This window comes from Arvicanthis niloticus, chromosome 1 (genome assembly GCF_011762505.2).
Source record: "Arvicanthis niloticus isolate mArvNil1 chromosome 1, mArvNil1.pat.X, whole genome shotgun sequence".
Taxonomy (NCBI): domain Eukaryota; kingdom Metazoa; phylum Chordata; class Mammalia; order Rodentia; family Muridae; genus Arvicanthis; species Arvicanthis niloticus.
The window spans coordinates 107,870,114-107,896,674 of record NC_047658.1 but is presented as its reverse complement, the minus strand read 5'-3'; the positions used below and the strand labels follow the sequence as shown (position 1 = coordinate 107,896,674).

Genomic DNA, 26,561 nt, shown 5'->3' with positions numbered 1-26,561 from the left:
TCAGGTCCCAGCTCTCTTTTTGACACCTCCCTCATCTTGGAACAGTCTTCTAAATTGTGCCTCTACCTCCCTCTGACTCATGCCCTTAGGCCTGCTGAACTCTGCATCTACTCAGAATGGACCCCTTGAAAGCCAGCTGGTTGGAAGGCTTTGGGCTGTCTAGACACCCTCTGGAGTCCCTCCCAGAGATGTCTTTAGGGCCATTTTTGATGGGTGTGGAGGCGAGAGGTGTCCCCTGGCATGGCCAAAACACTACCCGTGGACCGGTTTCTCTCTATTGGACAGCTCTTTGAAGGGCATGACCAGGCTTTGTGATCTACACGTGGGATCCCAGCACAGGAGGCATAGGCGGGATGATTCAGAGTTCAAGGCCAATGCATTATCCCAGGAGAAGAGGCAGTTTGGGGATTGGTGTCAGAGCACTTCTACCACAAGAAACAGATACGTAAGTTGCTAGGAGACAGCTGGTTTATTGACATAGCCTTGGAGGCCCCACTCTCATCTCTGGGTCTCACCAGCCACCAGCACAAAGACTGGTGGAAATAGCCAGGGGCATCTGTTATCACAGGCTCTTTGGGTGGGATGGAACGTTTGAAGTCAGAACCTATGTCTGGTGCATTCTTAGATCTCAAGGAAGAAAGAATACGGCACACTCTATACCAGCAGGCCACCCAAGGCCTCCTGCCCTGGAGCCCCTGACCAGGTTGTTCCTGGGGTGCTAGCAGTGTGAAGGGAGTGGGCAAATCTGTAGGCAAGGACAACAAGCTGGCCAGCTGAGAGCTCAGGCCCATCCTGCAGTTAGGGAACAGAGGATGCAGGGGAACATGAATGTTGAAGCAAGCAACACAAGGGAGAGCTGTGGAGTTGGGGCCCAGCACCCTATGGAACAGGAATCTCCATGTGCATTGAGAAGACCAGGGGAAGAGGCCTTGCCCACCTGGAGAGTCCTGGGGCCTTGGCAGCAGTTGAGAAGGGACTGGCACTGCCAGGTACAGGTTTGGCAGAGGCTGGCCTTGGTTTTGAGAGGAGAGTATGGGTTGGGTGGTAAAGAAGCCACTTACAGGTATAACTAGGCTCATGCCCAGGACTCTGCCTGGAGGCAGGTAAGCCAGTTTCACCCAGCCCCTCTGTGTCCTTGGTATAAAATAATACACATATAAAAATAATACTCCATGCATTCGGGTCGGGCCCACTACAGGTGCAGCGAACCCTCTGCCTCTGGTGAAGTGTGTGGGTTGGTATAGCTGTCCTCGGCCCTCCTGATCTTGCTCATAAGCTTCTCCAGCTCCGACCCACTTTGTTGTTTCTAGGAAAAAGAGATTGGACCTCAGCCGGGAGGTTGGAGAATAGGGTGTACGGGCAGGGCCCGGCTGTTTTCTGTTTTTCCAGTGACCCCAAGCGCAGGTGCCATGCCTAGGAAGGAACTCAGAAGCAGGCAGGAGCTGCTCACCTCCAGGAAGGCCTTCTGAACGGTGAGCTGGCTGTACACGCGATTGCCCTCTTCCCCGCACACCTTTTTCAGCTCCTCCTTGTTGAGGGAGAAGAGCTGGGGTCCAGTCAAGATGCCCAGATTCTCCACGATCCTAGGGGCAGGTGGGTGTGAGGGCGCGGCCGTGGGCGGGGTACTGTCCTCCAGGCCCCGCCCCAGCGGCTGTGCACACGGGGCTCACCTGCCACTGAACGCCTTGGCTTCCAGCCAGGCGCGGACCTCCTCCGGACCTGACTCGAAGGTAAGTGGCAGGTTCACTGGCTGGCTGCGCTCCACGCGGAAGTTGCGCTGCGGCTGTGCCTTGATGTTGCTGATCTTTTTCATGAGCTCGTCATTGACCTCGTCCATATGGTGGATTAGCTCTGCGGGGCGCACGCTCTCAGCCCTGCCATTCGGACCGGTTCTCTGCCTCCCCTCATCCCGCCCCCACGCCCCGCCCCCACACCTCCCTGCACTTCTGACCCCAAAGTGGATCTACTCACCTTCTTTGTTCCCTGCGAAAATTGGGGGCAGTTTGTGGGTGGGGCTGGCTGGACCCCAGTATTTCTGGCCAGACTGCAAGAGGTGAGGAAGAGGTGAGGGGTAAGGTGAGGGGCTATTATATTAGAACTTACCCAGGACCCCAGATGGGTGGGCCAGCCCTTTCTTCCCTTGAGTAAGACCCCAGGAACCCACACAGCCCTGGGCCCAGCTTGGGGGCAGCAGGTTTCCAGGGATCAGGTTCAAATATCACATTGAGACCAGCTGCACCCCTGACCTTAGGGGCTCTGACTGTGCTGTAGACAGAATGGAGCCGTGGCAGGCGATCACCTGTTCCAAGGGGGCACCCACATCCTCCTGCCGAGCCTCAGCCAGGATGTTGCAGGGTACATAGCCTGCCTGGCCACTGCGATTTCGTAGCTTCCACCACTGCCGGCCATCCTCCAGCACCTGCCAAGTGTCCAAACGTCTGTGAGACTCGCCAACACCTCGTGCAAACATAAAGTACTGCAAGAGTCGGATGCTGGGGCCACTTGCCAAACCCTTTACAGAGGGGCAAAGCATCGTCCAGGTATCTCAAGCCCCGCTCTTCATCATCTTGGCATGTCTTGACCTGATGAGCTACCACCCAGTACCTGCCTGGCCTCCCCAGTCCTGGCAATAGGGTACCTCTTAACCTGGTTCTGATGCAGAGCTTCCCCCAGCCTGCTCCACTTTCTGTCCCTCAGTAGGTGGCCTGAATTCAGCTTAGGCACAAATAAATTGGTCCAGGGTAGTGTTTTTGGGTGGGCATGAATGACAAGCCCTTGCTGGCTTCTACTGAAAGGCTACCCACCATGGTAGGCCTTCAGGGATCCCCCAGACATCAGAAGGCATCTCAGTGGCTCAGCCAGACTGTGGTGGGGGTCAGAGAGGCCACTGGAAGCCCAGTAGGAAAGCCAGGTCAAGCACCCTGGGAAGATGGGTGGACTACAGACCCTGGTCTCAGAGCATGCCCCATTACCCCTCTCTAGCCCGAGTCCTTACCTCTAGGACTTCATCCTTGAGCACAGACAGCTCGTTGGCGTTTCGTGCTGTGAAATCATAGAGGATCTTCACATACTTGGTCATGGCTGGTGTCGGTTGGTAGCCCCTGCAGGACCAGGAAGAGTTGAGGCCCAGGGCTGGACAGGAGTTTCTTCCTGCTTCCCAGCTGCGGCTGCCTCCTGTTCTGCTGCCCAGGTTGCAGTGAAGAGAGGCTGTGCTTATCAGCTGGGAATGGAAACTGTGACACTCTGGCAGGCAGGAGGGGGGCAGAACAGACTCCAAGAGGCTGGCCCAGCTCAAACTATCTTGGGGGAGTCTCTTGCCCTGCTCCTCAGAGGGACTAGAGCAAGAGGTGTGCCTAGGGAGTGACAGGGTTACAGGTTCCCAGTTGACCACAGGGCTAGTATATTTTCAGTTACAGCCCCTTAGAGATACTATGTGTCCTTTCTGGAAGCCCTGTTGCATCCCTAGAGCAGGAGTGAGCTCTGGCTACTGGTTTCCCCACAGCCAGGTCACCTTTCTGGTCAGTGTGGCCCTGATACAGGGCAATGACCTATTCAGGTGCACTGGAGAGGGAGAAGGGACGGGGGAATTCAGGTCTGTGCCCAGTGTATTGATAGGTTGAGAGTGATCCATACATGTGGTCCTAGTAGGGACACTGGATACCAAGCTAAAGAAGCCCAAGGAAAGGGGTACACTTGCTGGGCATTCTTGTTTCTAGCCCTTGAAAAGGAGTGCTAGGACCACCAGGTAGACCCTGGGTAGGAGTAAGAACCAGAGGAGGGGGAGATAAGAGGGGTACCCCAAATTCTTGGGCTTCTGTTTTATTCACTGTGAGATGTAGGATGCACAGTGGCGATAATCGGAGCCCCTCCGTCTGAGTCCCCAGCAGCACCACAGTGGGCGGTGCTTGGTAGAGCTGCTCCTGTTCAGTAAGTTTGTTTCCTGTTCTTTCTTTTTTTTTTTGGTTAAGTGAGTTTCTAACCTGATTTTAATTAATTAAAATTTTGACAGGGTCTCACTATGCAGCCGTTGGCTGCCTGAGACTCACAGAGATCTACCTGCCTCTCTGTCTCCCGAGTTCTGGGACCAAAGGTGTGGGCCTCCACATCCAAGTTTCATCCCTTTCTAACATTGATTATGAAACAAGAAAGTATAGAAAGAACTAATGTAGCCAGGCTGTAGCCAGGCACCAGTGGCCCATGCCTTTTAATCTCAGCCCTCAGGAGGCAGAGACAGGTAGATCTCTGAGTTCAAGGCCAGCTTGCCTTACAGAGTGAGTTCCAGGACAGCCAGTGCTACACAGAGAAACCCTGCCTCAAAAACCAAAGAAAGAAAGAGTGAAAGAGCAAAAGAGAGAGAGAAAGAAAGAACTGATATAAATTAAGATTTTGAAAGCAATTGTGACTTGAAAAGTTTCCTTCAGTTATATGTTACAAAGCTAAGAAGAGGGGCTGGAGAGGTGACTCAAAGGTTAAAAGCCCTGGCTGCTCTTCCAGAGGACCCAGGTGCAATTCCCAGCACCCACATGGAAGTTCACAAATGTCTGTAACTCCAGTTCCAGGGGATCCTACACCCTCACACAGACATGCATGCAAGCAAAACACATAAAATACAAATAAATCTTAAAAAAAAAAAACAAAGTTAAGATGAAAACTGGTGGCTAACACAAAGTGAGCTGAGTGGTATTTTTTTGAGGTTTTGGTCAGGTAATGCTTTGTCTCGGCATTGCTTTTACATCACAGGTCTCTGCTTATGTATTATGGTTTCTGGTTTTGTATCTTAATGGATTTTTTCATACTTTTTTGTGCCTTTTCTTTTTCTCTTTTTTTCTACTTGTTTTGTCCTATTCTTGTTTGCTATGTTTTGTTGTTGTTATGAGAGAGAAAAATAAAAGCTGTGGATATGGGTGGGTGGGGGGATCTGGCAGGAGTTAGCTGAGGGGAACCATGATCAGGATGTATTGTATGAAAAACTATTTTCAATCAGAATTAAATTTATATTAAAAACAAGAAGAAAGCCGGGCAGTGGTGGCGCACACCTTTAATCTCAGCACTTGGGAGGCAGAGGCAGGCGGATTTCTGAGTTTGAGGCCAGCCTGGTCTACAGAGTGAGTTCCAGGACAGCCAGGACTACACAGAGAAACCCTGTCTCAAAAAAAAAAAAAAAAAAAAAAAAAAAAAAAAAAAAAACCAAACCAAACCAAACCAAAAACCAAGAAGAAAATTGGATTCTTGTTTGGAAAATATTTCACACCAGAATGGGGCATTTAGCACTGTGTGGAGATAGCACACATGCAACAGTGAGTGGCACTCACGATGTGGGGACTTACCTGTTAGCATGTGAGGAGCTGCCTGGTGGTGCAATGTCCTCGGGGACTTGGGGCTCAGAAGAGAGGCTGTGCTTCGGGGAATGTCTTACAGATAGTCGGCTCTTGGGGGTCAGCTGTGGGGAAAACAGGGAGCCTGGGTTTGATGTGGGGTTCAGGATGGGCTAGAATGACTATGATCAGTCTTGGTACAAGGGACACAGCTTGATGAATGTGCTGTGACCTAGCATCATTGAGGACAAAGGGCCAAATGCCCAGGCAGTGGTAAGCCAAGGTGGCTCAGCATTGCAGCGGTTGGGGTAGAGTCTATTGCTACTGTAGAAGCCGTGAGGGTAGAAGCTGGGGAGGTGAGCTCTGGGGAGGGGTGGACAATGGGTTGGGCTGGGGTTCTGACCTGATCACTGGGCACAGATGCCAGTCCCTCTACCTCCCAGGGAGCCTCCTGTAGGACATCCAGGGGTGGTTCCCAGCCGCTTCGGAACTTGGGCACATAGAGTGGCACCTGTGGCTCCCGGGGCCACTCAGAGCTGTGGTTAGCAGTCCAGAAGGTCAGTTACATGCCCTGCTGGGACCAACCCACCTGAGACCTCTGTTTAGTTCATATCTTGCCCCTTCTCCATACCGAGGCCTCATCCAGGTTTCCCCCAATGCTTCCCACAGTGTCATCTCTTTGGGGACCAGGTGGCCACGCAAGAAGCTCACAGCATCAGTGGACAGCAAAGGGCTGGAGACAGAGCGTGCTATGTCTGGGCCGCCACAGGTGTTGATGATCTAGACAAAAGTGAGTTTCAGTTGGGGGGGGGGTTCAGCCCACCAAATTCATCAGACCCAGCCTACCACTACCCACCACAGCTCTACAGGCTGGTCCTCAGGGAGGGATTGTGGCCTCCTGGGAACCCAGACAGAGCTTGAGTATGCTAAGGTGGGCCCTTGTTTCCTCCACCCCAAACCCATGCTGTATAACTGTTGCCTCTGACCCCACCCTGTCCCAGCCCCAGTCACCAGATCCAGAGGCCCGAAGAGGAAGTGCACCAGCTCAGCTGCACTGGGGTTTTGGATGTGCTTCTGCAGCTTCGCCTGGGGGCGGGAAGAACAAGCAGGTGACAGATGGCATGTGCATGTGTGGGCCTGTGTGACACCTCACCCGCACTCCCAGCACAGGGCAGGGCTGACTCACCAGCAGGTTGATGGCCAGCTTGGTTTTCTGGAAACAGTCAACAAATTCTCCCTCTGAGGGGGGCCTTGCCCGAAGTGTGAGGACACCCTCTGGCAAAACGTGGAAAGTTGTGAGCCTTGGACCCCTCCCCGCTGAATGCCTGCTGGGACCTGCCTGCTGTTGGATGCTGTCCCCTTCCAGACCCTTCCCTCCAGCTTAGTGTGTGCCCACCATTTCTCCAGCCCCTTCCCTATCACTCTGGTCAGTACCTGCCGGTCCCTTCTTGTTCTTCTTCTTCCCCTTTTTCCGCTGGTTCAACTGCTTGAAAGCCTCAGCTGCCTTCTGCAGCCGGGCCACGAACCATTCAATGTCATCCAGGGTACAGTTAAGGATTTGCTGAGGTTAGAAGAGGGACCAAGGGTCAGCCGTTATCATCCTCACCTACTGTGAGGACACTCTGGCAACGATGAGCCAGACCCAGAGTGCCAACAGGAAGCAGGCAAGGATGGAGAAGAGTCTTGGAAGGCTGGGCACCCACCGTCTCCTTCTCTATTCTCTGAGCCAGCACAGCCCTGGGCTCCTCGTCCTGGGATTCCCTACGGCGATAGCCTGTTTGGGGGGTGGGGCGTACAAAGCAGTTGCTGAAGGGCTCTCCATTAACCCCAAGTGGAACCCCCACCCATCCCTCAGCCTACCTGGTTCACTGAATGGCACTGGCAATGGCAGGCCCACACGGTTTTTGGCCTGAGGAGAATCTCCAGGCTGTCGCTGGAAGGGAATGGGGGCTGGGTTCTGTGGAGGGGGTAAGATAGACTGCCGCTGGCGGATCTTCTCCTGGTGTCCCCTAGAGGGCAGAGGAAGACATAGATCAGCCTGGCCATGGCCCTCCTGCTGGGTGCTGCCACCCTGCTGCCCTCACAACCCAGGCTACTGTGCCCCAAGCAAAAGGGCACCATCCCTCACTTTCTACACCCCTGGGGCCCTACTTTAGGGTCTGTGGCCGCATCTTCTTCCCCAGCCGGTAGTCAGCCAGGGCACTCTCAATGTCTTCCTGCACAAGTTCCGCCTGGGGACATAGGGGTGTCGAGTCAGTTTGGCCAACTGGCCTCTTGCCCACCCCTGGCTGTCTGCCTTACCTCCACCTCGTCACAGTGAAAGAAATGGATGTCGGGCTTGTTCTGGTCTGAGTCCTGGCACACTAGCAGCAGCACGGAGGGGTAGCGCAACTGGTTTAGCACTGTCTGGCTGTGCTGTACAGTGGGCAGCGGAAAGTTCTCCAGTTCCTCCTGTGGGAGGGTATATGGTGGGTGGGTCATCCTTGCCTGACAGGCCTTTGGATATGAACGTAGGTTACCATCATGATAAATAATGGCCATATGTGGTTGAGAAACAGACTGACACCCTAGCAATGGATACTTCTGGCCATGGTATGTGGAATATGCTCCCCAGATAGGAACACATGTGTAATTCACAGGTATAAAACAGGAACACAGCCCACACTTGGCCCATGGACAGGGACATAGACACTAATTGGGGATAAGCCCTAGGACACAACCAAGTCTTGCTTGATACACCCAGCAAGGCTCTTGCAGAGAACAGTGCCCTGGTTGCTCTGCACCTGCTAGGGTGCTCAGCAGGTGCAGAGCTAAGCCAGTCTAGGTAGCCAAAAGTGGCCCAGACTCTCAGCTGGGTCCAGCTTTCCCTGACTGCCCTTGGCTCCATCCCCTTCCACAGACCAGCATGCCACACACATCTGGATGGACTGGACATCTGGACCTGCCTCTGTCCATCAGCTCCCTGCAGCTGCTGTTGTCATCCAGTACCTGAGACTCAACATCCAGCAGTCGCAGTGACTTGTCGTTCACCTGCAGCAGAACTTCCTGGGCCCAGACCTTCTCCTTGGAGCTCAGCTGCACCAGCTTCCGGATGGCGTCATCCACTGAGGCAATAGCCTCACTCTTGTCCATGATGAATGTGGCCAGGTGCTAAGGGAAAGGTCAGAGGTCACTGCCAGGCACAGCTCTTCTATTTCTTAGACTCTGGGCACAGGAGAAGGCAGGTTGGGAGCCTCAGCCAACTGGGGATCCTGAGGGGCCATAGCTATACCTCAGGAGGGAGAAGTCGCCTTTCTGCTCTGGTGTGTCTTTGTGGCTTATGATTGCTGACTAAAGCCCTCAGAAACTTTTAGACTGGGACAGGAGAGATGGGTCAGTGGTTAAGAACAGTAGCTGCTCTTTCAGATCAGACTTCAGATCTCAGCACCCACATGAATGCCCACAATCCTTTGTAACTCCAGTTCCAGGGGATCTGACGCTGTCTTCAGACCTCTACAGCCACAAGTCACACATGTAGCATACAGACACATACATGCAGGTAAAACACTCATACATGTGAAATAATACAACTAAGCCATTTCCAGACTTGGCTGGGTATGGCGGTACATGCTTTTAATCCTAGCACTCAGGAAGCAGAGGCAGGTAGATAAGTCTCTGTGATGCTGTGGCCAGCCTGATCCACATAGCAAGTTTCAGGCCACCCACAGTGAGATCCTGTTTCATATATATATGAAGCTTAGGCTGGTCTCAAACTGAAACTTGCTATGTGGCTGAGTATTACCTTGTATTCCTGATTCTCTCGAGACAGCAAGCTTGTGCTGCCATGTCTGTGTGGGTCTGTGGTACTGAGGATCAAATCCAAGGCTTTGTGCACACTAGGTAAATACTTTCCACACTGAGCCACATCCCAAGCCCCTCCTCATCCCTTTTCTGAGAGGAGGTTCCACTCTGTAGCCCAGGTTGTCCTGTAATTCGCTATGCAGTTCAGAATGCCCTCAAACTTCTAGTAAGCCTTCTACTCAGCTTCCTAGGGTTTAGCTCTCCTTGATTTTGGCAGTTTTCTTTTTATTTCCTTTGATTTATTTTTATTTTATGTGTATGATTGTTTTGCCTACATGTATGTGTGTGTATAACATGTGTGTGCCTGCTGTCAGGGGAGTCCAGAAGAGGGCATTAGAGCCCCTGGAGCTGGAGGTAAGGGGAGTTGTGAACTGCCTGATGTGGGTGCTGAGAACCAAACTTGGGTTGTCTGTAAAAGCCATCTCTCCAGCCCTTGGCCAGTTTTGTTTATATACATAAAGAGAGTAACATGCAGTTGGGCAGTGGTAGTGAACTCTTTTAATCCCAGCACTTGGGAGGCAGAGGCAGGTGGGTCTCTGTGAGTTCGAGGCCAGCCTGGTCTACAGAGCAAGTTCCAGGACAGCCAGAGCTATACAGAGAAACCCTGTCTTAAAAAAAAATAACGCACCTTTAATCCCAGCACTTGGGAGGCAGGGGCAGGTGGATTTCTGAGTTCGAGGCCAGCCTGGTCTACAGAGCAAGTTCCAGGACAGTCAGAGCTATACAGAGAAACCCTGTCTTAAAAAAAAATAACGCACCTTTAATCCCAGCACTTGGGAGGCAGGGGCAGGTGGATTTCTGAGTTCGAGGCCAGCCTGGTCTACAGAGTGAGTCCAGGACAGCTAGGACTACACAGAGAAACCCTGTCTTGAAAAAACCAAAAAAAAAAAAAAAAAAAGAAAAGAAAAAATAATTCCCCCAAACACTCTTCCCCCAAACAATCAAACCATTTACAAACCAATCGAATCCAAAGCAAACCAAGATTAAAAAATAACACCTAACAAAATAACTGAAGGAGGACAAGAGTACCAAGTCTACAGAAGAATAAGCAACCTTTTAGTTTTAGCAACCTTTTTAGTTTTTAAAAAATGGTTTATTTATGTATATGAGTGCTGTTTTTTGCATGTGTGCCTGCATGACAGAAGAGGGCATCAGATCCCATTATAGAAGATTGTGAGCCACCATGTGGTTGCTGGAAATTGAATTCTGGACTTCTGGAGGAGCAGTCAGTATTCTTAACTGCTGAGCCATTTCTCCAGCCCTGTAATAGATTTTTGAGACGATGTCTCAATATATGGCCCAGGCCCTTGAATTTGCAACTGTCTTGCCCAAAGTTCCTTGGCGTTGGGATTACAAGTGTGTGCCACCACACTGGGTTATAAGTAACTTTTTTATTTTTTTATTTTATTATTTTATTTATTTATTTTGAGATAGGGTCTCACTTTTGCCCTGACCTACCAAGCATTGGAATGAGAGGCAAGTGGGTACACACCCAGCATTTTATTTTATTCTATTCATTTATCTATTTATTTGCTTATTTATTTATTTAGAGATCCACTTGCTTCTGCCTCCCAAGTGCTGGGATTAAGAGGATGTGTAACTAACATTTTATTTTATTTTATTTTTAATTTTTTTCGAGACAGGGTTTCTCTGTGTAGTCCTGGCTGTCCTGGAACTCACTCTGTAGACGAGGCTGGCCTCGAACTCAGAAATCCACCTCTGCCTCCCAAGTACTGGGATTAAAGGCATGCTCCACCACTGCCCGGCTTTATTTGGTTTTAAAGACAGAGTCTTACTATGTAGCTCCAGATGTTCTAGAACTTGGTCTGTAGATGAGGCATTGAACTCTGAGATACACCTGTTTCTGCAGACATTAAAGGTGTGCGACACCATGCCAGGCTCTGCTCTGCTCTGCTCCTGCTCCTGCTCCTGCTCCTGCTCCTGCTCCTGCTCCTGCTCCTGCTCCTGCTCCTGCTCCTGCTCCTGCTCCTGCTCCTGCTCCTGCTCCTGCTCCTGCTCCTGCTCCTGCTCCTGCTCCTGCTCCTGCTCCTGCTCCTGCTCCTGCTCCTGCTCCTGCTCCTGCTCCTGCTCCTGCTCCTGCTCCTGCTCCTGCTCCTGCTCCTGCTCCTGCTCCTGCTCCTGCTCCTGCTCCTGCTCCTGCTCCTGCTCCTGCTCCTGCTCCTGCTCCTGCTCCTGCTCCTGCTCTGCTCTGCTCTGCTCTGCTCTGCTCTGCTCTGCTCTGCTTTTCTTTCTTTCTTTCTTTCTTTCTTTCTTTCTTTCTTTCTTTCTTTCTTTCTTTCTTTCTTTCAGCAGAGTGAATGGACCTTTATTAAGAGAAAATGAAAAACACAATCCTGGTTCCAAATGAGAAATGATCTCTTTTTGCTTATTTGTTTTGACAGAGTGTTGCTATTTAGCTCTGGCTAGCTTGGAATTTGACAAGTGGCCCAGGCTGCTTTTGAACTTGTAGTGATCCTCCTATCTCTGTCTTCCAAGTGCTGCTGTGGTTACAGGCATGTGACATGTGACACAACACCCTGATGTAAATACACACACACACACACACACACACACACACACACATACATACATAGTGCATAAGTGTTTGCCTACATATGTGTGTGTACTAGTACCTGGTGCCCATGGAGGTCAGAAGAGGGCATCAGATCCCCTGGAACTAAAGGAACCACTATGTAGGTGCTCGGAATTGAACCCAAGTCCTCTGTAAGAGCAAGCACCCTTAACTCTGAGCCATCTCCCAGTCCCTGGTGTAACTTTACAAACTTGAGTTCTTTGTGAGAGCAGGGAATAATCTAACCAGTCTTTCCCACCTCACTAATGTAACTTTTTTTTTTTTTTTTTGGTTTTTTTTTTTTTTCGAGACAGGGTTTCTCTGTATAGCCTTGGGTATCCTGGAACTCACTCGGTAGACCAGGCTGGCCTCGAACTCAGAAATCCGCCTGCCTCTGCCTCCCAAGTGCTGGGATTAAAGGCGTGCGCCACCACCGCAGGGCTCTAATGTAACTTTTTAACAAAGTGAATTGCATGAAATCTGACTGAATAAAAAGTGGAAATTGACACTCTTATTGTTTCAGGAATGAAATGACTATAGACTTTTTCACATATTCTCCTATCCATTGCCCAAAGACCCTGTGAGCTACACTTGTGTGTTCAGACACAGAGGAGAGGGTGTTCTCATCCAGCTCCTACCCAGCCTCTTTACTGACAAACTAGTGACACCTAGAAAAGCATCTGTATGAATCTGCCCCTGGCAAAACTACTGTAGGTAACCTGCACAGATGCAAGATTTAGTATGGCTTAGCTTGCTGGCAGCAAACAGGCCCAACAGTGAGTAGGCAGGAACGCAGCAGGATGGGAGACAAGTCTTCCATTTGTAGCGGGCAGGTAAACACTGTAACAAAGCGCCTCACAACTAACCAAACAAAGTCATGCTGCTAGGCGACCAAAGGAGCCTCGGGAAAGGCTGCAAGACTTGAAAGCGCAGTTTTTTGACCTTAATAGAATTAGAGCAGAGATCAATACAAAAATCTTCAGCAGGGTGTGGTGGTACAAGGCTGTAATCTCAACACTTGGAAGATATGACACAGAAGAACCTGGAGTTCAAAGTCCTCTTCGTCTACACAGTGTTCAAGGCTAGCTAGTCTGTGCTCTATGGAGCCCTGTCTCAAAAACAAACAAATTAATTAAAACTTAAAAGAATTCTCAAAGCTGTGCATGGTGATGAATGCTTAAGCTTGGGAGATGGAAGCAGGAAGATCAGGCCTTCCAGGCCAGCCTGGGCTAGAGAGTGAAACCCTGCCTCAAAAACACAAATAAATGAATGGATGAGTGAATGGCATATAGAAAAAAATGACTTATGGGTCAAAAATGAAGTCACAGCCAGGTAAATGGTAGTGGCTCATACCTTTAGTCCCAGTACTGAGAAGGCAGAGGGAGGTAGGTCTGTATGTTCTATGAGTTCCAGGTCAGCCAGGGATACATAGTAAGACCTTGTCTCAAAAATAAAAGAAATGGAAAAAAAAAAAAAAAAACCAAAAATGAAGTCACAAAGAAAATGTAAGAAGATCAAAACATATTTGGAGTTGAATAAAAAACTTACATATCATTAATGCTTCAATAAATCTCTAGCTTTCAACAAATTTATTAGGCATAACCAAACAAAACAGTAAAAACAGGGACTTGGGGCTGGAAGGATGGCTCAGTGGTTAACAGCACTGGCTGCTCTACCAGAGGTCCTGAGTTCAATTCCCAGCATCTACATGGTGGCTCACAACCATCTGTAATGAGATCCGATGTTCTCTTTTGGACTCCTGTCAATGTATATGCCGCAGAGCACTAATACATTAAATTAAAAAAAAAAAAAAACTTTAAAAAGTGATAAAGAGCCGGGCGGTGGTGGCGCACGCCTTTAATCCCAGCACTTGGGAGGCAGAGGCAGGCGGATTTCTGAGTTCGAGGCCAGCCTGGTCTACAGAGTGAGTTCCAGGACAGCCAGGGCTACACAGAGAAACCCTGTCTCGAAAATCCAAAAAAAAAAAAAAAAAAAAAAAAAAAAAAAAAAAAAAAGAAAGAAAGAAAGAAAAAGTGATAAAGAAAGAAAACTACTCAAGATCAATTATCTAAGCCTTTACCTTAACAAGCTAGAAACACCTGCTGGGGGTGTGGTTTAGTGGCAGGATCTTGCCTAGCACAAGGCCCTGGGTCCCATCACCAGCAAGGAAGCTAAGCAAACAATACAAACAAAGCACCATAAAACAAGACCCAAAGGAATGGAAGGAAACTAGGGGCAAAAATCCACAAACTAGTCAACAATAAGCACAGAAAACTCAATTAAAACATTCAATAAAGCCCAAAGTTAACCCCTTAGCAAGGGTGGATGAATAGAGGCAACAGTAACTGTCATGTCTGAGCAGGACATGGTGGGTGGTGTGTTCCTACAATCACAGCACTCTGGGAGGCAGAGGCATGTGGAAGCAGGAGGGGCAGCGCAAGTTCAAAGCCAGCCTGGTCTACATAGCAAGTTCTAAGCTAGGTAGGACTAACTTGAAAGACTGCTACAAAAACAAAACAACAAATAAACAACTACAACAGTAATCAAAAATCAAACAAACAAACACACAAACAAAAATACCCACTGTTTTTTTCAAAAACCCAAAGGGAAGAAGGGACATTACTAAAAATCACACGGACATGAGAATTAAACTTCTCTACAAAGGAAATCTTGCAGGCCAGCCATGATGGGGCACACCTTTAATTCCAACCTTCAGGGGGCAGAGGCAGATGAATCTCTGAGTTCCAGGACAAGACAATGCTACAGAAAAACCCTGTCTTGAAAAGACCAACAAAAAACAACAAAAAACAACAAAAACAAAAACCAAACAACGCCCCCCATAGGAAATCTTGCACTTGGAAGGCTTCAGTAGTAAATCCTAACAAATATTTTTGTAAGAAGCAACACACTACACAAACTTTCTTTGAAAATAAAGGGCAGAGGATAACTTCTCCACTTCTTAGGTCAACATAACCCTGATGTGCAAGTCTGCCATGGTTATTATATAGAGAATTGAGGTCAGTATCTCTAACAGACATCTGTTTTTAAAAAGTCTTCGGTGCTGGAGAAATAGTTCAGCGGTTAAGAGTACATATTGTCCTTGCAGAGGACAGAGCACAACTGCCAGCACCTGCAGCAGGCGGACCGTCTGGAACCCCAGCTTCCTCTCTGACCTCCTTGGACACACACACAGACACATGTACATACATGTAAATAATAATACAAAGTTTTAAAAAGTCTTCAATTAAATGTTAGCAAATAACCCTATGAACACATACAAAGTATCTTTTTTTATTTTTTTTTTTTAATTTCTGCAGTACTGACTGATTGAGTCCAGGACTTCCTGAATGCTAGGCAAGTATCGTACCACTAAACCACAACCCAAGCTCCACTAAAATCTATGGTGGTGTACTCTTAGTCTCTACGCAGGAGGTAGAGAAAGGCAGATCTCTGTATGCTTGGCGCCAGCCTTGTCTACACAGCTAGGTCCAGGACAGCCTGGGCCTATCTGAAAAAACAGTATTTATTTATTTATTTATTTATTTATTTATTTATTATCCCTCCATCCATCCACCCATCCACCCATCCATCCATCCATTTGTGTGTTTTCCTGTGTATGTGTGTGTGCTTCATATGTCCATGCAGCCACCCATGGAGGAGAGGAGAGGGCATTAGATCTCTTGGAACTGATGTTGTAGGTGGCTGTGAGCCATCATGTGGGTGCTGGGAATTGAACTCAGGTCCTCTACAAGAGCAGCAAGTGCTTTTAACCACTCTGCCATCTCGCTAGTCCAAAACCATTTTAAAAGATTTTTTTGGGGGTGTGGGGGGTTGAGACAAGGTTTCTCTGTGTAGCCCTGGCTGTCCTGGAACTCACTCTATAGACCAGGCTGGCCTCAAATTCAGAGATCTGCCTGCCACTGCTTCTGGAGTTCTGGAATTAAAGGCGTGGGCCACCACCACTTGGCTCAGTATGGTTCTTTATATTAACAGTAGTGAACAGATCTCAATAGCTTTTGACAAAACATTTGCCAGACACCCTTTATGATAAAAAAAAAAAAATTAAAAGCAATGTCTCCAAAAGCATGTGATACATAAATCTATAAAATATTTTTTGTATAGTTGGATGTAAGGCAGGCTACTTTTTTTTTTTTTTTTTTTTCGAGACAGGGTTTCTCTGTGTAGTCCTGGTTGTCCTGGAACTCACTCTGTAGACCAGGCTAGCCTCGAACTCTCGAACTCAGAAATCCGCCTGCCTCTGCCTCCCAAGTGCTGGGATTAAAGGCATGCGCCACCACCGCCAGGCAAGGCAGCTACTCTTACTTCATTCAGCACCATACTGGTTGTCTTAGCCAGAGAATGGAGGCAAGAAAAACAAATGGCCAAAGAAGAATGGCCTTTTATTTAATTAATTATTCATCTATTCATTCATGGATGTCTTGATTTACTTTTTGAGACTGAGTCTCAAATGCAGCCCCACCTGTTTGGAATTCTCTATGTAGACCAGGCTGGCCTCAAACTCATAGAGATCCACCTGCCTCTCCCCTTTCAGGGGTAAGATTAAAGTTGAATGCCACCATACCTAGCTTCTTTAAAAAACAAAAACTTCTCTCTCTCTCTCTCTCTCTCTCTCTCTCTCTGTGTGTGTGTATGTGTGTGTATATATGTGTACATAGGTGCTCACAGAGGCCAGAAAGGGGCCTAAGATCCTCTTGATCTGAATTTACAAATATTTCCGAGTAGCCCAGTGTGGGTGCTAGGAACTAAATTCTGGTCCTCTGAAAGAGCAGCAGATGCTCTTCAGTTCTCAGCTGTCACTCCAGCACCAGATATTTCTTTTCAAACACTATAATTGTCTGTGAAGAAAGTCTGGTCTACAAGGAAATCATTAAATTCACCAAAGTCTCAGGACATTTGACAACCAGATTAAAGCTCTATTGTTTAGTTTATGTAATCAGCAGATAATTAGAAGATGAAGTTTAAAAAAACACAGTCTATGGTGCACATACCTTGGTGGTCACCACAGCTGTCTACTTGGGCTAAGATTCTATTAGCCAGAGGGAAGTCATGCCAAGTAGTGAAAACCTAGCCAGCTACCCAGGACTAGTGAAGTCACGGATCTTGGAGAAGAAACTACAACTGCCACTTTATTACACCAGCATAATCCCTAATTATATTTTAAATATTTGTCCTTATATCCACAGATAAGTGCAGTTCTCATCCTTCAACAAGGAAACTTTCCTTTGCAATAAAAGGAGACCGTCACAGAAAACCACAACCAATCAAAATGGAGAGCTGTGGATCCCAGTCCCAAAGGTAAATCTACAAAACAGCTCCCACACCTAAAGCTCAGAGAGCATTGCAGCAGAAGGGGCATAAAGAATTGTGTGAGAGCAAGAGGGTCAGGAGTCTGCTGTGAGACTGTGTCTCCTAGGAGTGTCAGAAGCTGTACCCATCATGTCTCACCAACATGACTGCCAAGCAGGAGCTGAACAAGGCCAGCAGTAAACATGCCAAAGTGAACGGGGAAAACCCCACATTGCCTCACTATCAATCCTATGCAAAGGCCTTTAGGCAAGTGAGGAATACTGAGGGCTGAAGAGACAATCTTCCCTAAGGCACAGAACACTAAGAGGTTATCCTATACCAAGTGGTCAGCCCTGAAAAGAGACACACCAGTAACACTGTATAGACTGAGCAAGTTGTATAGTCAGGAATATATATGTATATGCATGCATGTATACATATGTAACAACAATTAATGACAAAAGAGGCCATGAATTTGAAAGAGAGCTAGAAGGGATACATGGGAGAATTCTGAGGAAGGAAAGGGAAGGGGGAAATGATGTAATTATATTATTATTTCAAGAAATGAAAAGGGGCTGGAGAGATGGCTCAGTGGTTGAGAGCACTTTTCATTCTTGCAGAGGACCCTGGTTCTGATCCCAGGACCCATGTGACAGCTCACAACTGTCAGTAACTATAGCTCTAGGGAATTTAATGTCCTCCATGGGTACCAGACGCACATGTGCTGCACATACATACATACATACATACATACATACATGGTAAAACTATAGTATGTCATACATACTATAACATAAATAAATCTAAAAACTTTAAAACAACACCAGAAAAAGTTAAAAGCAAAGCAAAATAAGACAACAACAACAAAAAAGTGCCATTTGTGCCAGGTGTGGTGGTACACACCTTCAGCCCTGACACAGCGAAAGCAGAGGAAGGTGCTGGATTCTATGGAAACCACCCAAGTCTAAATGGCAAGTTCCAGGTCACTCAGGGTTACATAGTGAAACCCTGTCCCAAACCAAAACCAAAGCCAAGGCAACATCAAAACCACACACCTATTTATGTGGTGAACATGACATGCTAACCATTGTACTGGGTAAACCTCTCACAGAACCATTTGTAAGCTAAAGAATAATTTAAACATAAATATGACCACCAACGTGAACATCAGAAAACACTGTTAAAAAAATTTAAAAAAATCTTTTTTTTGTTTTGTTTTGTTTTGTTTTGAGACAGGGTTTCTCTGTGTAGTCCTGGCTATCCTGAAACTCACTTTGTAGACCAGGCTGGCCTTGAACTTCACCTGCCTCTGCTTCCCAAGTGCTGGGATTAAAGGCATTCGCCACCACTGCCCAGCAAAAAAAATTTAAAAATCCTCATAAATGGAGAAACATCACATGTTTGTGGATGGGAACACAAAATATTGTGAAGATGCCAATTCTCCCTAAACTGATAATAGCTTGAAAGATTGGACTCAATGCCAATCAAATGCTAGCAACATGCTTACTTAATTAATTAGAGACAGGGTCTCAAAAATAAAACAAATAAAATAAAGTTGATCATGTGTCTGGATGCAAAAGGCTATGCTACCATGAAAACACAGAAATCTCCAATGGTAGGCTTAGTCCTCTCACTTGCAGATTAAAAAGTAACCAGAAATGAAAGATGGGTATATAGCTAAATGTATCCAAATCAAATATATATGCTTATCAAAAGATTTGACATACATTAGCTAACAAATTACCAACTGGAGGAAGGTTTGCTTTTTGCTTTTTAGTTTTGGTCTGTTTTGAGACAGGGTCTCTCTGTATAGTTCTGGGTGTCACAAAACTCACTCTGTAGACCAGAATGGCTTCAAACTCATAGCTCCTCTGCCTCCTGAGCACTGGGATTAATGGAGTGAGTCACCAATATCAGCTTACTTTTTTAAGATGGGGGGGGGGTGGTGTCTCTGTACTGGAACTCTCTAAGTAAATCAGGCAGGTCTTGAACTCACAGAAATCTGCCTGCCTCTGCCTCTGCCTCCTGAGTGCTGGGATTAAAGACATGTGCTACTACGCCCAGCATAGAGGAAGCTATTTCTAATCTACATGTCTAACAATATGCACAAAATGCTTCTATAGAGCCGGGTAACCCTGTACACCGGAGGCTGGGCAATAGTGGAAGAAAGCCTGGATTGGACTGTGACAGAGATGAGGATGGTGTAAAGTCCTTCCATCCTCTCAACATGGTTTTCTTAAAACAAGCTTATGAAGCAAGAGACAAAGGGGGTTGTGAGCCATGGGACCTCCCATTCAGGTAAATGTCTCGAAAAGACAAGTGTTGGGGATGGATGACACATCAGCACTGCTAGGGATTAGGGTGGGGTGGCTTTGGACACAAGGGGCTCCAAAAGTCACCTAGGAGAGATGGAACTGTTCTATGCTCCACTCTGATGGTATCAGAACAGTGCTGTCCATTTATTTATTATATAAAAAGTCAGGAAAAAGTCAGAAGAAGCAAGCGCAGCTCCAGTGCCCCCATTGTTTCTTAGCCTCTTTCTCTGGGCCTCAATCTTTTCATCAGAGAGCAATAGAGAAATATGAAAGAAACCCTTGCCTTGCTGGCCCCTGAACAGGAAGGAAAGGTCCCTGAAACAGTGGGGCAGCGTCAAGCAGGATGGACCAAAGTCCAGGAGCCAGGCTGGATGCCTCACGTAGTTCCTCACCAAGGAGGACAAAGTTCCACTTCAGAGAAAGGTGGCACATTGTAAAGGAAGAGGTCATTGCTGATCCTTCTGTGCCTCCATGCCCTGTCCTTGGGCATTGAGTGGCTGTGGTCACTAGATTGTGGCCCATTGGCCCAGGTGGGTGGTCAGAACCTTGATCACCTAAGATAGCAGGGTTGAGGAGCCATGGGGATTCCTGATGGCTCTTTTGGTCCATTCTATAGACAAGGAGATAAGGTTCTAAGGATAGAAGCCTGCCTCACCTCACTTCTAGGGTAAGAGTCTTATAGGGTGAGGAGATGAAAGAGAGCCAGCAATACATGAGATCCACTGCCAGTGCTGGCTGCTTGGGGGCTCCTCTTTCTACTTCTCTGTCACCACTATCTTACAAGCTCAGTTTATGCTTAGGAACCCAGCTAGCTCCCAGTCCCAGGAAAGCCATTAAAGCATAGTTCTTGAATTCTCAGTACAAGTTAGAAGTGACTAGGAGAAGGGCCACTCAAGCTGGCAGCTGGTCAAAGGGCATGGGTTATGTCTAGATTCAGCTGTGCCATCCAGGCTCCCGTAGCTCTCAATAAAGAGCGTCTTTGTTCCATCATGTCCCTCCCAGTCCAGTTCCTTGTTTTGGGGCCAAGATGACAACTTCCTTCCATGGTCTTTTTTTTGAGCTGCATAGTGACATAGGTGATGTCTTAGCACCCTGGGTGGTATGGTCCATGGTTACCAACTTACAGAGAAAGTTCCAAGCAGGCCCTGCTATGGCTATGAATTCCCTCAGCCCTGAGGAGGCCATTTATCCACTATGGTTGGGTCTAGGACCAGCTCAGGGCATTCCTTTGCTTTCCCTTCCCACTTCTCCCTGAGCCCCAGTTTCTCCACCTGTCACTGAAAATACAGCAGGTATTTCCTGGTTCTCACCTGGACATGGTACTGTGAGGTCTCGTGCATGATGACGTTGGAGTTGGAGTACTTCTTCCTCTGCTCTGGATGGAGACACAGATGTCATGCACCCCAAAGAGTAAGACCCAGTCTAGTGGGACTTGACCCCCAAGGGCCACAGAGGAAACAGAGTTGAGATGAGAGGTACTACTTTTTGAACCCCTGAATGCTGGGAAGCTTCTGTGGGGACAGGGAGTTTCCACAAGAGACCCTCTAGCTTGGCCCCATCACAGGCCCCACTGGGGTCCTGAAACTTCCGAAGTCAAGAGACCTATTCAGAATGGGAGGGGCAGCCTCTCACTGAGGATCCGATTAGATGAGGGGCAGGAAATTTGGTCTTATCTAATGGAGGCTGCCCACTCTCCTAGGGAAGGAGCCCAGGCCAAGGCTTTCCTATCCTACAAGCTGCCATTGGACCACGCCTCCTCTCTGGAGTTCTTGCTTTCCAGGCCTCCAACTTCTAGCATCTAGTAACCAGCATCCGGAAACACAAATTAAGTGTATGGTTGGGGAGGGGCATAGCCAAGCAGAAGTAGCCTGGTCTACTGGAGCAGATACCTGGCAGCTGGGTCCCATCTGACCCCACCTACTTGATCAGATTGCAGGGCTGCACAGTAGAATCAATATTAATGCTCCCTGAATTATTCGTAAAGGCCTCTCCCCTTACAGCAGAGTGGAGAACGTTTAGTAGCCAGGAGCCTTGCAGATAGATATCCAAAGTTCTCAGTGAATTAAGGTCCAAAGGCCCCCTCTGAGCACTTAGAACTACCCAGGCTAGAGCTCAGCCCCGGGGCAAGCAGGGATGAGACCACCATGGTCATGTTTATCCTCCTTAAGTCCACACCATCCTTAAATTGCACTCACCAAACAGGTCCTTTGCACTCATCCTGGGCACACCATCAGACCGGCCTAGACTGCCACTGCAGCAGGAGAGGCAGGTGAGGGCAGGGCTCATGTCGCACCCCTCCCTGGGGACTTGAGGAGCGGTAGGACAACACTTACTTGGCAGCTCCTGGGCAGCAGCTCATGGATGCTGACTGGCTCATGATGTTCCCAGTGGCAGCCAGTGTCAGGGAGGGCAGACCTAAAGACAGAAGAGCTCAGCTGACACTTTCTCTTGACCAGGCTAGGCCTGGGTCTCTTCTCTCATTTCTTTCTGTTCCAGGGTCTAGAACTTTCGGTGCTGGGTCAGACTTCTCAGGGGATCTCTAGAAAGCAGAGTCCTCCAGACCCATGCTGTTGCTGGTAGCAATGGAGACCCATCTGGCCTCAGACCTTTGATTTTCTGCAAGGGTGCTCCCAGAAGCTGTCAGGGAGGCTCTGATGGAGGGGCTAGGTGGGGAATACTCTGAGAGATGACATTCAAAAACCCTGAGGCAGTGAGAGAGGCCAGCAGGACAGGGTAAGGCTGGAGACCTAGGAGGCACAAAGTATGGATGAACCCCACTACTCCAACCTTAACCTAGGCTTTACTACTAGGGACCCCAGCATATGTGTGTGGACATGCCCACAGAGACCAGCTCCTCCAGATCCAGCAAAGAAACCAGCCCTGATCTCCCTCTTGGGAGACTCTGGAGAGAGTAGGTATTTTGGGGATGAATAGCCCCCCTAGTACAAACCCAGGTGACCATATATAAGGCCTCTTCAGGAGTAGGATTCTCCCAGCTCTGACCTTCCCTGGTTACATTTTGGGGAAATTGAGGCATGACCATGAATGTGAGCAAACTTTCCTTATAGGCTAGATCTGAGCCCTTCTCTGGACACAACAGAATCTGGGGGTCTGGGCCAGCCTGACATTAAATGAGAGATATAGGGAGACCTTCAGTGATAGGCTGCTTTTATGCCACTGGAAAGACAGGTAGATAACATTTCTAGCTGTCCTGCTGGAGTTCTATGGCCAGCTCTTCCTGAGGTCCTGGACCCACATACAGTCTACCTTTGTTTGATATTTCTAGCAAGGCCACCATCCTTCCCAGCTTTAGCATTTGAATCTGCCAGGGTGCTGGTATGAGGGCTCAGGAGTAGGCTTGTAGTATTCTAGTATTTTCTGGTTTGACCAGGTCTTGAGGGGTGGGCTGCCAGGAGGTGAGGACTGTAGGCCTTGGCTATTACCTTGACCTGCTTTCTTGCTGCACCCCTACCCCCAGCTCAGGTCCTAGCTTATGAGAAGAGGCTGGGCCAGATTTCTAGGTCCACCTATCCATGGAGAATGTCCGGAATGCTCATGACCTCAGTAGGTGAGCCCTAGTGTTTGCTTAATGGGATTCCTGGCTAGCTCAGCCAAGGGCACCAGGCACGTGGGGCCAGGCATACACACACCAGGACAAAACAAACTGCTAGAGACCCAAGCCTGAAGGCACATAGACTCTGAACAGGCTTGGACACGCAGCCCTGCCCTTGGGGAAATCTAGGCCAGGACCTTTGACTAGGTAGGAGGGATAAGACTGGGGCTACCTCTATCCTGCAAAAGGCTCCCTCCCTGGAGGCTTCTATAGCTGAAGTGGGGTAGGGAGGCAGGAAATCATATAAGCCATTGGCGATGAAGATGAAACACCCAGGCCCAAAAGGCCTGGGGGCTCAGGCTGACCTTCGGTTCTGCTGTAGCCACTTTCCGGGTTGAAGGGAGGCCCAGCATGTTAGAGTGTTTGGTAGGTTAAGCAGTGGAACAGGAGGAGGCCCTAGCAGGGCAAGGAGGGCGGAAGAACTGACTCTAAGTTCAAATTCCAGCTCTACATGCTGAGTGACCTTGGGGAGGGGTCGGCTTAGTCACCTGGGCTCTTGGCTGTCCTTGTGGGAACTGGGTGTGGTCCTAGAATGAGAAGGGGGAGTCCCTTAGGTCCTGGCTGGGTCCTAAATGGGGACAAAGTTCAGGAATCGTGAGTGGGAGCAACAGAGGCTGAGATGAACCAGAAAGCTATAGGTGGGAAGGGATAGGTGAATCTGAAGAGATCTGCCTGGGAGGGAGCGATGGGTTAACCAGTTCTGGATAATAGAGAGCTCCAGGAGAGGTCCATGCACAGATAGGACCACTGAGAGTCTAGGGTAGGAGAGGCTCAGAAGTAAGTGCCTTGTCTCCTCAACAGCCAAGGAAGGCTGCAAAGGGGATTCAGCAGAGGTGGTCTGTGGCTATGCTTTTCCCTTTGCTGTCTCCAGGGATAGTTTCATGTAGTACCACAGACTTGTCAGTTCCAGAGACCTTGGGCAGCCAAGCTATGGATGTCCATAGGCCTTCCCACCAGCTGATCCCCAACCCCCACATCTACTCCCAGCTCCCACCCTCATCCCCTGAGACGCCACACTTCAACTTTGACCTGAAGACTGACTAAGCCTGATGTTTTCCCCGGCTCTGGGTTTCTTTTGGGCTCAAACAGCCAGGAAAGGCCAACCTTCCAAACACTGGGTGGTATGCCAGGTCTGATCCTGAAGGAGGTCCAGTCTGCTGGATGAAGGCCCTCCCTTCCTCACCACCTCTCTTGTCAACTGCCAGGTTCCCCTCATCCGCCCCAGGGCTGGGAGGGGGCCGGGACCAGGGCGAGTGAGTCATACTGGCTTAAAAATATCCTGAACCACTGGCCGCCGCCCGCTGGACCGACCAGGCTCCAGCCGAGAGGTTCTTGTGCTAAAAGCCCAAGGAAGGGTCAGGCCCAGCTTCTCCCCAAAGTTCCTACGTCCCATGCCACACCCGCAGCTCCCCAAACCAAGGCTTAGCTGTCCCGAGTGAGTCCAGCTATCCGCGCCATCCCAAACCTCACACTCAGGTGCTTTCAGCTCCCCTTGCTGGGTTGCCTTCCAAACCAAGCGCCCAGACCCAGAGTCCCGATCGAGAGCTCCACATCCCAGGTCCATTCTGGGAAACTGAGACCCAGATTGGCAAATTCACTGGCTGAAGTACTCACCTGCGCTCCGTCCCTCAGCGCCTGTGCTTGGCTAGGCCCCTCGGTCAGCTTGTCCGCAGGCTGTCTGTCAGAGCCTCAGCGGCAGTGGAGCTCCCTCTCCCCGGACAGGCGGGACCTCTGCTGGGCCGGATAGGCAGGGGCGGGGCTGTGAGAGGAGGAACCTGAGCGACAGGTTACCGAGTCACCCGGGAGTGGGCACCAGGGAGGCTGAAGGAAGGGGGCGGGCCTGGGGCACCATTCTCCCCACCACCAACACAGCACAATTCTGCCTCCCTCGCCTGCCTCCTACTGCCCTCCCAGCGGTCCCCAAAGCACCTGGGGCTTTGGAGCTGGCCCTGGAGTGCAGGGTGCGGCCCCAGCTGCTCTAACTGGCCAAGCTGCGGTAGCAGATGGGGACATGGGCCTGCCTGCAGGGACAGTCCTAGATGAAGCCTATGAGGGCTGCAGCCTTGGGGAAGTCTCAATCAAGCCGCTATCAGGTACCCTCCACCCCTAAGTGGCACTGGGGTAGGTAGAGCTCTTTAGTGGTTTAGTCCTGGGGCATTGGCTTCAAAGCTTTTTGAGTTTGGGAGCTTTCAGCTCCTGGTGGGGGTCTCTCCCTTCACATACAGGAGCTCCTAAAGTCCCTGCCCACTAGAGCATCTCTTGAGGGATGAGCTATCTCTAGAGAGGGTACCTGTCTCCACCATGTTGACTCCCCAGGCTACCCTGCCCACCTTGCTATTTGACAGCTTGGGGCGGGGTTGGGTGAATTTAGAGCAGCCAACTAGCTGGCTAGGAGGAAATAAACAAAGCTATGGCCTGCTCGCCAAGATACTGCCCTTATGTGAACAGGGACACTAAGGCTCCGGCTATTGTTCCTGGAGTCAGGGCAGAGGAAATGGGTGCTGTCAGGAAGTCAGGGTCCCAGTCTCAGAAGGGCAGGGCCTTGAAATGTTTGTCCTGGGTAGCACTTCCTAGGGTATTGGGTGCTCTGCCCTAGAGGGCCAGCAGCACTGTCTGACCTAATCTGTTGCCCACTTGACACACTTTGGGACACCATAGGTGAGTTGGACAGATGGGTAGCAGAAGTGGACTCCAAGCCCAGCCCCTGATGAACCCCAGAGAGGTTTCCTGGTTTACAGCTCTTGCTGATTTCACAGAACTGGTCTAATCTTGCTCTGTTTGTGACCTCGCCCTGGCCAGCAAGCAGGGGTCAAGTGGTCAGCTGTGTAATGGGAGGGGCAGGTGCGTGTGTGTGCCCTGACATTCCTGGCTGAGCTGGGGATGGGTAAAGGGTGGAGAACATGTAATGCAGCTCAGGTGGGGCTCCTTTGTGCCGCTACTGGTCGGTCTTCGGGTCCTCATAAACTTTGTTGTAAGGCAGTCCAAGCTGGTGGTGGTAACTGATGTCCACTCTGAGTCATGAGAAGTACCACTGCCATGTGGCCAGTAACAACAGGGGTGTTAAAAACTTGGAACTCTGGCTTATCATGTGTGCAAGTCACAAGCTTCCTTCCCAACAGACGTCCTGACTTATCTATCGGGAGTGGCTGAGGCCTCCAGACCCACTGGCCTTAGCCCATTCTGCCTACCCAGGCTATACTTGCCCAAGCCACAGGGACATTGTGGAGGGAAGTGCTCACAGGCTTTCTAGACATTGGTTCCTCCCAAGCCTGCCTGTGACATAGGTAGGGCATGTCTCCAGGCCACTCTGGTATTCACCGTGCTCTCTGGGAGACATGAGTTAAAGGAAACCAGCCAAGGACCCATGGGTATAGAAGGTCCCCTGGTCCCAAAGAAGGCTCTAGATGGCCCAGAAACCTACCACCTTCAACACACTTCACAGGGAGGCTTCTGGCTAGTTACCAGGGTAGAGAGAAGCCAGGCAGAAGTTACAGAGCAAGTCCTGGGATAGGGCTGAGAAGGGGAAATGTGGGTCAGGGGAGAGGGCTCTTCCATACTGGACCCTGGGAAGGTAGGTGGTTATAATGAAGACAAAGTCA

General features: G+C 49.3%; 1 protein-coding gene across 2 annotated transcripts; it reads right to left on the bottom strand.

Moving 5' to 3' along the window:
* Positions 1-450: 450 nt before the first annotated feature.
* Positions 451-24,729, bottom strand: Eps8l2 (EPS8 signaling adaptor L2). Of its 2 annotated transcripts, none has more exons than XM_034485949.2 (21): positions 24,577-24,729; positions 21,683-21,764; positions 21,545-21,600; positions 20,660-20,724; positions 8,304-8,465; positions 7,617-7,766; positions 7,467-7,546; positions 7,176-7,324; positions 7,019-7,089; positions 6,750-6,876; positions 6,502-6,590; positions 6,327-6,401; positions 5,947-6,095; positions 5,719-5,851; positions 5,328-5,440; positions 2,996-3,101; positions 2,300-2,419; positions 1,972-2,044; positions 1,671-1,851; positions 1,451-1,583; positions 451-1,306 (listed from the first exon to the last, which is right to left on the bottom strand). In XM_034485949.2, exons 2-21 carry the CDS (start codon positions 21,724-21,726, stop codon positions 1,193-1,195), a joined length of 2,190 nt encoding a protein of 729 aa, XP_034341840.1. In that variant the 5' UTR covers positions 21,727-21,764; positions 24,577-24,729; the 3' UTR covers positions 451-1,192. The 2 variants fall into 2 exon arrangements, with proteins under 2 accessions (XP_034341840.1, XP_076769409.1); XM_076913294.1 differs by lacking the exon at positions 24,577-24,729 and adding an exon at positions 23,451-23,469.
* Between the last annotated feature and the right edge of the window lie 1,832 nt (positions 24,730-26,561).

Excerpts from the sequence above, each read along its gene's own strand:
- Eps8l2 (XM_034485949.2), bottom strand. The coding sequence starts at position 21,726 with ATGAGCCAGTCAGCATCCATGAGCTGCTGCCCAGGAGCTGCCAA. Across the intron at positions 20,725-21,544 it reads GAGTGCAAAGGACCTGTTTG|AGCAGAGGAAGAAGTACTCC; the intron begins GTGAGTGCAATT and ends GTCTCCATCCAG. Across the intron at positions 6,096-6,326 it reads TCTTCGGGCCTCTGGATCTG|ATCATCAACACCTGTGGCGG; the intron begins GTGACTGGGGCT and ends ACTTTTGTCTAG.